Source organism: Piliocolobus tephrosceles, chromosome 11, assembly GCF_002776525.5.
Source record: "Piliocolobus tephrosceles isolate RC106 chromosome 11, ASM277652v3, whole genome shotgun sequence".
Classification (NCBI taxonomy): domain Eukaryota; kingdom Metazoa; phylum Chordata; class Mammalia; order Primates; family Cercopithecidae; genus Piliocolobus; species Piliocolobus tephrosceles.
This window is the reverse complement of record NC_045444.1, coordinates 57,199,021-57,212,096: the sequence shown is the minus strand read 5'-3', so window position 1 is coordinate 57,212,096 and position 13,076 is coordinate 57,199,021. Positions and strand designations below refer to the sequence as shown.

The window sequence follows — 13,076 nt, the reverse complement described above, 5'->3', positions numbered from 1 at the left end:
ATCCACCCGTCTCGGCCTCCCAAAGTGCTGGGATTACAGGCTTGAGCCACCGCGCCCGGCCAAGACTTTTTAAGATTACAAAACAAAAAGAATTTCAGGGCTAGGCACGGTGGCTCACCCTGTAATCCCAGCAGTTTGGGAGGCCAAGGCAGAAGTATTGCTTATGTCCAGGAGTTCAAGGCCAGCTTGGGCAACACAGAAAGACCCCTGCTGATCTCTTTGGGACATTGTCTCCATAAACTTTTTGTAAAGCATCAATGATATCACTATTTTTCTACCCAAACCATAAATTTGATGTGAGTTCTTTTTTTTTTTTTTAGACAGAGTCTCGCTCTGTCCCAAGTAGGAATGCGGTGGCATTATCTCGCTCGCTGCAACCTCCACCTCCCGGATTCAAGCAATTCTCCTGCCTCAGCCTCCCAAGTACCTGGGATTACAGGTGCGTGCCACGATGCCATGCTAATTTTTGTATTTTTAGTAGAGATGGGGTTTTGCCATGTTGGCCAGGCTGGTCTTGATCTCCTGACCTCAGGTGATCTGCCCACGTCAACCTCCCAAAGTGCTGGGATTACAGGTGTGAGCCACTGTGCCCAGCCTTGATGTTAGTTGTTGTTTCAATTTTATTAATAGAATTCATGTTGCTCTGATGAGGGCTTTTCTCAAACTGATGTCTTATCCTTCTTAGTGCCCCAAACTCGATCCTGTTCAGACACGCTATAATAAATTAGTATGAGTTTATTTTAGTGCACACATTTTGAATTATCTGCATAGTTTTTTCATAATACACATTTTCCCTGAATTTTTTTGAAGAGCTCCTCATATATTTGTGTGTTTAACTTATTTCTATCCTCTCTTTCACATGATTCACTTTTTTTAAAAAAATCTATTTAAGCAACACTTACTGAAGGCCAACTCTGGGCCAGACACTGTGCTGAGGTTTGGTGACACGGATGACCAGAGCACGGTCACAGTCCTCTAGGGATGCTAGGCAGATGGAGCCCATAAACTAATGATTACACCAATTAATTGGCTAAGGATTTGAACCAGGATTCTAGTCAGCAGGACCAGAGGAAAGATATTACCCTTTTGGCCTGTTACTGTCTCATTTTGTTTTTTATTGTATCTTCCTCCAGCTTTCCCTTTCTCTCAAAGACTTTCTTTTCTGGCTACCTCATGTTTCCTTTTTTTCCTACTTTTTAATTATTTATACGGCCAATTCCAGGTGACCTCTTTTGTGAATTTTATACAATTAATGCTTGGTCCCCCAACTGCTGGAATCTGGATTTAATCCTCCACAATTAGCCCCCCACTCCCCAGAATGATGAATGCTCAGGGAACAGGGATTAATTGTAACATTAGCCTAAGGAAAGCTGAACTAGGCAGTCATTAGTTCTTTCCACTCCCTATTTCTCTGCTTTCCACAAAATTTAGGATTTCTTCCCAACCCACATAGAAATGACTTTTTAAAAAAAATTTCTCAATTCTCTGCTCCATCTCTATAGGCACAAACATTACAAATAGATGTCTGTGACTTCTTTCCTGCTGTCCCTGGAATTGTGGAATGTTGTTTTGAAATTCTCCTTTGGATTTTTGTATCCAGAGTTATATCCCCAATTCTTAGCATACTGCCTGACACATAATAGGTTTTTGATAAATATATGTGAAAATAAATGCAAAGTTAAAAGAGAGAAAAATATTAGTACATGATTTTTGCACGAACAGTGTTGCTATGTTTTTATTTAGAAATTTACGCATCCGTTTGACCCCTACATTATATGGTCCTCAAGAATAAGGGGACTGGTTTTTCTTCTTCTTTGTATTCTCTCCTGCCCTGTGCCTAAAATAATGCCTGGTAGGGTACAAAACCATAATCTATATTTGTTGAATGAAGAATGAGTAAAGACTAGACAGCTGATATCTGTGATTGATGTGGATGAGGATTTATATTACTAATGATATCTTAACTTTTTTCTGGACCAAAGTGTAAATAACTTGGATAAGTAAACTATAAATGGGATTAGAGGAAGGTCTTGGAGAAGAAACATCATGGGTGGCACTAACACAGGGGGAGCCCCTGCTTAAGATGAGTGCGCCTGCCACTGTTTCACTCCCCTGGAGATAGAACTCTGGAGACAGCTTTGCACATGGAATGGGGGTATAAGAGTGTGAACATGTGGCTGTGGGATTTTGTTAATGTAGTAATTTCCGTCCAAACACTTGAAAAAGACTTTTCTAATTCTATTCTATTGCTATTGCCTCTGTGCTGTCGCCTCATATCACATTTAAATTCTATGACTTGTCCAGTTAATGTGGACATGCATAGCAAGTGGGCCCAGATCTTATTCTAAATGGAAGCCAGCGCCAGTGTCCAGACATTCGGAAAGCGTGATTACCCCAAGAGCAGAGTTGTGTTTTCTGAGAGGGCTTTGAGCAGTGTCTGTGGAACTCCAGAGGTAAATTTCTGCATTAGACAAGTAAAAAGATTTATGAAACACGTTTATCCTCTTTCTTGGAGAACAAAAAATCTTCTCTTTTGTGAAAAGACTTAGTGTTTGAGTACTTCTTGACCTTTAAGGGAAAGGAAGAAAATTATATCAGAAATCTATGCATGCTAAAATAATATTTATTCAAAATGAGAAATGATTGATTCTTTCCATATGTTCTTATCCTATTTCAATTTAAGTTAATTTGGCAGGAGTCATTAACCGTCTGCATAAAATTTGCTGGATTTTCTCCGAATGCTGGCTTTGGCACACCTGCAGCCAGTGCATGTCTTTATGGATAATCCGTACAAATCAAAATTAATTTCAGTGAAACAGCTAAATCGTCCTCAAGAGTCCTTACTCATGTGTCTGGTTAGCATTCACCAGAGGCAGTAAACACAGCCTGACAAGGGTGATAGAAATGTTTCAAGGGACCTTTCCAAGTTTTCTTGCTTTTTTTTTTTTTTTAATTTGCAGGTGCAAAAATTCCATTTATAATTCTTTAATTCCAAGGGCAATGGGTATCTTGGGGTCTCAGATTCAGGACAAGTGGCCAGCTGGGACACAATATTCTGCTTGCAAGTCATGGCAGGTGCAGAAGGAGGGCAAGCCATTAAAAGTTTGGCCTGTTCTTTACTCTCTTTTTGTGCTTCCTTTTCCTCTTCTAGACGGGTGTACAATTACACGAGCTGAATTAGTTATCTCCCAAAGCTGTGCTGTTGTACATCCAGGAAAAGGACTTGATTACTCAACCCATGGTTCCAGGAGCCTTATTTGGGTTCTTTTGTGCAGCAGAAGAAAAAAGTGCTGAGTGCACCCTCTATTTGTTTTGCGATTTGCCTGCTGGGCACATTGCTTGCTATCACTCTGGTTTCAATAGATGTCTTTCCATGGAGGTTTTAGCGTGTCTATATTTAGAAAACAATAAAAGATGTATAAGATGGAAAAATTAGGGGAAAGCAGAAGTGCACTGAGGAGGAGAGAAAAGGGCAAGAAACAATCATGGATCCTTCTCATGACAGGAGCTGTCCCTAGCATCCAGGCTTGATTTCGTTCTTGCCTTGCCAAGTATTCCACTGTGCAATGTGGAGTTATTAAGTGTGGAGATGAGGGGAGGAACAAGAGACAAGGAAAACATAGCTCCAATACTCTGTGGTGTCTTTGGAGTGAGTTTTGCCAGGGCGTGTACCAGACACAGTGTGAGAATCCAGGAAGGGAGAGACATGTCAACTGTGAGAGGCATATCCATGCATTTATGATGGCCACGTGTAATCTCCTTTGTTGGGCTTTGTCAGCATATGAGCTGCTGATGAGGATGACTTCTTTCCCAACCAGGACTGGTTTGTATGGCTTTTCTGCAAGCTATTGTTGGGAGCTTAGGTTTGGGGATTCCTGAGGTGGGTGTAACTAGAGCAGGCTCTGGTTTATCTTCACTCAGACTTTGATGCTTTGAAAAGATTAACAGGCAAAATACTCAGAGATTAAAAACAAACAAACACATGGAAAAAGAAGGGAAGGATGGAGAACTTGAAAGCAAGGAAGAAATGACTTTGAGATGGTCTAGTCTCTTGACCTGTGTAGCTATAATGACTTCATTGCACATGATCTCAGATAGTAGGTTTATTTGATTGTGGGCCTGGTATATGTTTGTTCAGTTTTACATGATCTCCTTAATGCTGTGTGGAATATTGTGAACTTGTAGTTATTTATGTATGTACGTATGTATCTACTTATTTAACTGTACACCTAGCATGGAGACACAGCTAGTTGGATACTTAACAAATAGATATATGAGTTGCCATAGCTACAAACTACTACTAACAGTAAGATGTTCATAGTTCATAGCCATTTTTTTTTTTTTTTTTTTGAGATGGAGTTTTGCTCTTGTTGCCCAGGCTGGAGTGCAATGGCGCGATCTCGGCTCACTGCAACCTCCGCCTCCTAGGCGATTTTCCTGCCTCAGCCTCCTGAAGAGTTGAGAATACAGGTGCCCGCCACCACGCCCAGCTAATTTTTGTATTTTTAGTAGAGATGGGGTTTCGCCATGTTGGCCGGGCTGGTCTTGAACTCCCGACCTCAGGTGATCCACCCGCCTCAGCCTCCAAAAGTGTTGGGATTACAGGCATGAGCCACCACACCCAGCCCCCATTTTTTTGATGTTAAAAATGCAATGAAAAAAGAGAAGAAAAGGTTTATTTGACCAAAAAAACATAATGACTTTAAGATGTATAATTTAACACCAATTTCTTCCTTAAAAAGTTAAAGGCCCATGACCATTTTAAGTGATATGATTAGGAAAAATGCAATTGTGTGATGAAGTGCCACAGTAAATGTTTGGATTTCACCAGAGTCCTCACTTTTGGAGAGCTTATTCTTCCAGAGTTTATATTAGTTATTGACTGCTTAGAAAGAAATCAAGAAAGGAAAACAACTCTCTACTTGGCAAGTGGGTTAAGCTGAGGTGTTATTAGAGAGACCTAAAGCTCTGTATATAAGACCCCTGGCAATCTCACTCTACTCAAAATGAAACAGGAGAACACATCTTCCTATAGCTGCCTTAGAGGTAAAATTTCAATCTACCAACATATTTTGCAACAGAAGAAAATCAATTAAGTTATTTACTATACCCCGCCATGTGACCAATGTTGTTACACATGTTTCAGAAATATAAATGAAAATAAGGAGATATTCCTAGAGATCAGCAGGAGACATGACACCTGTCCTTGAGGTAGGAGGTAGAATGTGTTCATTTATTTACTCGTTTATTTAGACATGAACAATCTGTTTAGTAGCCATGGCATTTGAGGATCACACTGAGTGCTGGGAACACTAAGTGGGAGAACCAATAAAGTGGAAGAACAGTTATTGAGCACCTATTGTGCACCAGGCACTGCCCATCATTTCACTTCCATCATCTCAATGCATTTCCATCAATCCTAAAATAATTTTTTTTTAAAAAAAAGGTTGTATGCTTCGACCTCAAGGCGTTCATTGGGGTGTGACAGGACAGAAATCATCAATCCACAGCAAGAAGCAATGCCATGGAGGAAAAGGCCCCGAGCCAGTGAGCTCAGTAGAGGAGAGAATGGTTCACTGTCCCCAGATGGTAGGGGCAAGCTTTGCAGAGGTTGTGGCATTCTAGTTTTTAAGCAGGAGCAACACAGGTGAAAGAGATCTCTACGAGGTAGGCAGGGATACAGATGACAGAGAGAGAGGGATTGACAGCACAGACCATTCATGCTACAGGAGCTGGCCAAACCCCAAGGCTCTCAGAGCACCAGGTTACCAGTTGTTTCCCAAGCATTCACCCAGAGTAGTTGCTCATCTGAGAAACTCTGTTTCCCTGAAATAAGGACACTGGGATTCAGATTTCTAGCCCAGTTCATGGTGTAGTTGGGGCCTCACTTATAACCCATTCTTGGTTTTATGAAGAAAACAGTTTCCTTCTGCTCTGTGCTCTGTTTTAGAGTCAGGAGCTGATCTTTGCACTGATGCCATGCTAGATCTTTATTTGTTTTGTGCTGATAAGATTTAGGAGTGAGAAGTGGAAAACAAACTGATCCTCTCTATTTCCCACTACTGGGTTTTGATAGATAAAGGGATCCTCTTGAAGTTTTTCTTCTTTCATTTGGAAAGTGTCATAAGATATAGGTTAAGCTGGGCGCGATGGCTCACGCCTGTAATCCCAGCACTTTGGGAGGCTGAGACGGGCATATCATGAGATCAAGAGATCCAGACCATCCTGGCCAACTTGGTGAAACCCTGTCTCTACTAAAAATACAAAAATTAGCTGGGTGTGGTGGCGTGCGCCTGTAATCCCAGCTACTCAGGAGGCTGAGGTGGGAGAATCCCTGGAACCTAGGAGGTGGAGGTTGCAGTCAGTGAGCTGAGATCGCTCCATTGCACTCCAGCCTGGTGATGGTGCAAGACTCCATCTAAAAAACAAACAAACAAACTATATATATATATAGGTTAAGCACTAAAGTACAGTGCCAAGCTGGGAATGATGGCTTACGCTTGTAATCCCAGAACTTTGTGAAGCCAAGGGGAGGGTAGATCACCTGAGATCAGGAGTTTGAAACCATCCTGGCCAACATGGTGAAACCCCATCTCTACTAAAAATACAAAAATTAGCAGGGTGTGGTATCGCACACCTGTAGTCCCAGCTACCCGGGAGGCTGAGGCAGGAGAATCGCTTAACCATGGGAGGCAGAGGTTGCACTGAGCCAAGATTGTGAAAAAAAATATAAGTTCAAATCCCAGATCTACTTCTTATTAGTTGGATGATCTTGAGTATTGACTTTTCACCCAAATTTGGACCCAAATTCTGAGAGGTGAGATACAAGTATAAATGTGGAGTGCACCAAGGAAAAATTTAGAGAGCTCTTCTTTACCCCTGTGTTGTTTGAATAAACTGGTATAACTCAGTGATCACATCTACAGCATCAAGGCCATAGAGAAAGAAAAAAGCAACCACAGGCTGGCTGTCTAACTAGTTTGCTCTTCACTGCCTAATTCAGCAAGCTAATTTACCTGATCCACAAGGAAATTTTTAAGAGTTTTTTTGCCATAAATATGGTATACAGGCTCCACTTTATCTTGGAGGTCTGTGATTATGTTCAGAAAACAGCTTTTATTGAAAAGCTACACTTGTGAATAGGTAGGAGGCTAGAACTTTCAACTTACAATAATAATAATAGCAATAATAATAACTTTGGGAGGCATTTACTATATGCCAGGCACAATTTTAAGCACTTTATTATAAATTGATTCATTTAATCTTATAGTCATCCTATGAAATAGGTACTATCATTATCTCTATTTTAAGATCACGAAATTAGGCCAGGCATGATGGCTCATGTTTGTAATCCCAACACTTTGGGAAGCTGAAGTGGAAGGATCCCTTGAGACCAGGAGATTGAGACCAGCCTGGGCAAAAAAGTGAGACCCTGTCTCTACAAAACTTTTTAAAAAACTTTTAAAAATTAGCCCGGCGTGGTGGCATGTGCCTATAGTCCCAGCTGCTTAGGAGGCTGAGGCAGAAGGATTGCTTGAGCCTGGGAGGTCAAGGCTTATAGTCAGCCATGATAATGCCACTGCACTCTAGCCTAGGCAACAGCAAGACTCTGTCTCAAAAAAAAGAAAAAGAAAATTGAGTCACAGAGAGGGACAGTGGCTTGCTGACTTGTCGGAGCCAGGATTTTTAACCTACACTGTCTGCTTTAGAGCCTGTGTCATGAACCTCTCTCCAGTTCTATAAGCCAACTTCTTTTAAAATAATTATAATAATAACATTTTGTGTTCTAATTATAAAAGTAAGTCATGGTAGGAATTTTTGAAAATAGAGAAAGGAGTAAAGAAATTGAAATTATTTATATTTTTATTACCCAGGGATAACATTTATTAACATTTGGGTCTATTTCCTTTTGGAAATTAAATTGCATATATAATTCTCTTTTCAAATAGCATAACACCATATATGACTTTTCAAATTTAATGTTACAATTTGAGCATTTTCCCATGTTATTAAATATTTTTATAAACCGTAGATTTTAATGGCTGCAAATATTCCAATTATCTGGCGGTCCCATAATTTACTTTAAAAATCACATAATATTGGGCCATTAGGTTGTTTCCAGTGTTCTTGAGAAATGTTGGTTGTATTTCTGTGTTGGTTTCCGGAGGATGCCTTAGTCTGGTATTTTCAAGAGCCACCTGGGCTGTTCAAAGAGTGGCTGATTTTCTACTGAAGGGACTGTACCCGAATCCCTGTCCCCCAAGTAAGAACACCCTAAGCCACTGAAGACAGGTGAGAATTTTGAAAAGTCTCTTGAGTATCTGAATTCTCAGTGAGGGTCCAGAATCTTATTCAATTTTTTAAAAACTTGTATTATTTCCCCCTGGTTTAGTAAGTAAAACGTATCTTCTGTAAAAAAAAAAAAAGTAGTACATGAAAATGAACAAACAAGAAAAATAAAATTAATCTAAAATCACACCGCAGCTTGTCAAGTATTTATCTTTGTACACTACACACTATCTTATTACCTTTTGTTTTACTCAGTGACATAATATGCACATTTTCCTATTAATAAATGTAGGTCATCATACCAGATGGTAGCTGATCTCTGCCCAACTGCTCTCCCACCCTCAGGCCTGATCCCTACAGGCAATTGCTTTTCACTGATTTATGTTTGCATGAATATAAAGCCTGGTTCCTCCTTCTCCATTGTGCCACACTTACCAGAGACTAGTTCTTGTACTTTCCGAACTCAAAGCAGCTGCCCTGCCATCAAGGAGTTGGCCTTCTACTGGAGAAGTTTATTATTAAATAAATAAATAAATAAAATAAATCGTTAAAAAGTGACCCAAAGTGGTGTTTTTAATAAGGGGGAATAAGGAAATGTGGGAATAAGGAAATATCCAGACCACTTTACAAACCCAAACCCTTTTTCCTATTTATGGCACAGCCTATGGTGTTGAGTTTTTCTTGTGTTTCTCTACCTTGAGCTGGTAGAGAAAGGACTTATCGAGTTAGCTATGCCCATCTATGATCCCCCAGTTAAATTTCTGCCTCTGACTTTTAAGGAGACACTTTTACCTCATCTTCTTCCTAATTTTCCCAAAAAGGGGAGTCCTATCCAAGTTGAGTCAGAAGCCAAGTCTAAACTTATTTTAAATGACTGTGTTTGAAATTAGTAAAGACAGGACTCTGAGCCCCTCCAGTCTGTCCAGTCAGACTTTTTTTGTTTTTGTTTTTGAGATGGAGTCTCACCCTGTTGCCCAGGCTAGAGTGCAGTGGCGCTATCACGGCTCACTGAAGCCTTGACCTCCCTGGGCTCAGGTGTCCTTCCACCTCAGCCTCCTGAGTAGCTGGGATTACGGACGTGTGCCAACACACCTGGCTTCTTGTTCTGTATTTTTTTTTTTTTTTTTTTTTTTTGAGGTGGAGTCTCGCTCTGTCGCCCGGACTGGAGTGCAGTGGCCGGATCTCAGCTCACTGCAAGCTCCGCCTCCCGGGTTTACGCCATTCTCCTGCCTCAGCCTCCCGAGTAGCTGGGACTACAGGCGCCTGCCACCTCGCCCAGCTAGTTTTTGTATTTTTAGTAGAGACGGGGTTTCACCGTGTTAGCCAGGATGGTCTCAATCTCCTGACCTCGTGATCCCCGTCTCGGCCTCCCAAAGTGCTGGGATTACAGGCTTGAGCCACCGCGCCCGGCCCTTGTTCTGTATTTTTTACAGACAAGGTTTCACCATGTTTCCCAGTCTGGTCTTGAACTCCTGGGCTTAAGCCATCAGCCCACCTCAGCCTCCCAAAGTGCTAACATTACAGGTGTGAGCCACCACACAGCTCAGACAGACTAAAGGGATCTTTATACTATAAAGGGATCTTATACCCGGAGCAACTGTGTGCTTAGATACTACTATACTAAGACCACAAGTGGTAAAAATCAGATAAAGCAGTAGTCATCTTAGTTTGTGATCAAATTAATGCAGAAAAAGTAAAAAATGGTTCGACGTTGTAAGCTCTCTGAGGAAATAGGCAGTTTCAGTTAACACTGCTGTGGCAATCCCTATCTCACAGCTTCAGCTTAATCCCATAGCAACACTCAGAACTCATTTATATTATAATTACAGTTGACCCTCAAACAATGCAAGGGTTAGGGGCACTACCCTCCCCCTTCATCTTGTACAATAGAAAATTCTCCTATAGCTTTTGACTTCCCCCAAGCTGAACTAACTTAACTACTAATAGCCTCTATTGACCAGAAGCCTTACTGATAACCTAAACAATTGATTAACACATATTTTATATATGTGTTATACACTGTATTTCTACAATACAGTAAGATAAAAGACAATGTTAAGAAAATCATAAAGAAGAGAACATACATTGTCAGTACTGTACTGTATTTATCCATACCAGAAGTTCACGCCATCCATTTACAAGATATATCATCTGTCTGAAATGGTGGCAACTGCAGTGTCTGACTGCACACGGTGGTACATATCAAGCCATTCAACTTTTTCTTTTAATGTCATGACTTTTCTCTTCTTCTTCTTGGGAGCACTTCCAGAATCACTAGTGGCACTTTGTATGGGTCCCATGATGTTATTCAAAGTTTATGGTATTGTACTAAACACGATGAAAAATAGCGAAAACCAGGAGAGATCACTTTTTACTGCAATATGCAATTTACTGAAGAGACAGCTGCTCATAAGGAGATTAGGGTCATGTGGTGTTTTAAGCAGATACTCCCAATACTTGAGCTCACAATAGCAACAGGAGGTGGCAATGAAATATTATAGTAGTACAGTATGTACTGCTGTTAGTTTTATGCATCTATGATTTAATACTGCATTCTTATATTTGCTTACATTTTTCTCGACTTTAAATGGCGCCATGTATGGTCTGTGTTTGTGTGTGTAAGTTTTGATAAATTTTAACTTTTTATAATAGATTTGTGTATCTTTTATGGTAGTAAATGATAAAGGCTTAGTATCTACATATATTTTATGCATTCATGATATGACTTTTTCATAATTGTTTTAATATTTCTAGATATGTACGCAGTTCATCTGTTTTTTCAAATTGTCTCAAATCTCCAAAAATGTTTTCAATATATTTGTTTTTAGAAATCTCTGTATGTGGAGTCACACAGTCTAAACTCGTGTTTCAAGGGTCAACTGTACTTATTATAGTCCCACAATATCTTATTATTTTTGCTTTAAATGGTCAATTATACTTTAAAGAGGTTTTTCTAAATAACAAAAGAATCTTTTATTATTACTCAAATAGGTACCACTTCTGATTCTCTTCTTTCCTTTGTGTAAATCTAGATTTCCATCTGATATCATTTTCCTTCTGCCTCAAGGACTTCCTTTAACATTTCTTATAGTACAGATTTGCTAGTGAAAAGCTTTTAGCTTTTATATGTCTGAAGAAGTCTTTATGAGGTTTTCACTGGGTATAAAATTCTACGTTGACAATTTTTTTTCTGTCAGTACTTTAAAGATGTTGCTTCACTTTCTTCTGGTTTGCATTGTTTCTGACAAGAACTCCTTCTATTCTTATCTTGTTTATTCCATACATAATAAACCTTTTTTTTTTTTTTTTTTTTCCTGGCTGCTTTTAAGGTTTTTCTCGTTATCTCTGGCTTTGGACCATTTGTCATGTGCCGTGGTATAGTTTTCTTCCTGTGTCTTGTGCCTGGGTTTGTTGAGCTTCTTGAATCTCTGGGTTTACAATTTTCATCAAAATTGGACAATTTTCAGACATTATTTCTTCAAAAAAATTTTTGTTCTCCTATTTCTTTCCTGTCCGTTAATGGATTGCATTCATACGTTGAAACTAACCCCTTTCAATCTGCTTTTGAAGATGGGGCCTTTAAAGGGGTAATTAAGGTTAAACAAAGTTCTAAGAGTGGGGCCCTAATCCAGTATGACTGGTGTCCATATAAGAAGAGGAAGAGATAACAGGGAGGCACACACAAAGAAAAGGCCATCAGATGAGACAGCAAGAAGGTGGCTGTCCACTGGCCAAAGAGAGAGGCCTCAGGAGAAACAGAACCTGTCAGCACTTTGATCTTAGACTTACAGCCTCCAGGAACATGAGAAAATACATTTTTATTTAAGCTACCCAGTCTGTGGTATTTTGTTATGGCAGCCCTAGCAAATTAATATACTCTCTCTCAGGACATCAATTACATATATATTAGGCTACTTGAAGTTATTCCACTGCTTATTGAAACTTTTTTTTTTTATTCTTTTTTTCTCCCTATGTTTCATTGTGAACTTTTTTTTTAGTTTCCTTCAAGAAAATATTTATTGCACATTATTAGTGATTACGTTTTAAAGCAAAATTAAATATATATGTTTTATACAAACACAAAATGGGAATCAAAGCATCTATCAAATTTCAATGTTGAACCAAATCCTGGTTTTCAGAATTCAGCAGCCAGTCGTGGTTCTGCACCAGGGCCTCCAGTCCATGATTTCCAGTTGTTGAGGATCTTTTCAGTAATTGGAACAAAATTTTCTTTATATGTGACAATTGTTTCCACATAAAACCCTTTTGGGGGTTCAGATAATTCACTGGGTACTCCACTTGTTGAGCCATCCTTTTGCTGTACTCCAATACCTGATGGCTTTGCCATTTTCCAGCCCAAGCAAAGCACTGAGCCCACCAGAGACAAGGTGTCGATCCCATAGACTACCGACATTCGCCGGTACCAGGCCGTGAACTGGTTTCGATACTTGGGTATGCTGGCGAGGGCCTCAATTCTCTCAGACCCACTGTGGAGGCGGCTCATTGTGAAATTTCTATTGCTGTGTCTTCAAAATCCGTAAGTTTTTCTTCTGCGTAGTTTAATCTGCCATTATTCCCACCCAACGTATTTTCATCTCAGATTTTTTTTTTTTTTTTTAAGACGGAGTCTCGCTCTGTTGCCCAGGTTGGAGTGCAGTGGCCGGATCTCAGCTCACTGCAAGCTCCGCCTCCCGGGTTTACGCCATTCTCCTGCCTCAGACTCCCAAGTAGCTGGGACTACAGGCGCCCGCCACCTTGCCTGGCTAGTTTTTTGCATTTTTTTTTTT

The 13,076-nt window shown here is 40.0% G+C and overlaps 1 protein-coding gene across 1 annotated transcript; it reads right to left on the bottom strand.

Annotated features, from left to right (window-relative positions):
- Positions 1 to 12,424: 12,424 nt before the first annotated feature.
- LOC111522182 (small integral membrane protein 26-like) lies at positions 12,425 to 12,793 on the bottom strand. Its single transcript, XM_023186009.1, has one exon. The coding sequence runs from the start codon at positions 12,791 to 12,793 to the stop codon at positions 12,425 to 12,427; it is 369 nt and encodes a 122-aa protein (XP_023041777.1).
- Positions 12,794 to 13,076: the final 283 nt, after the last annotated feature.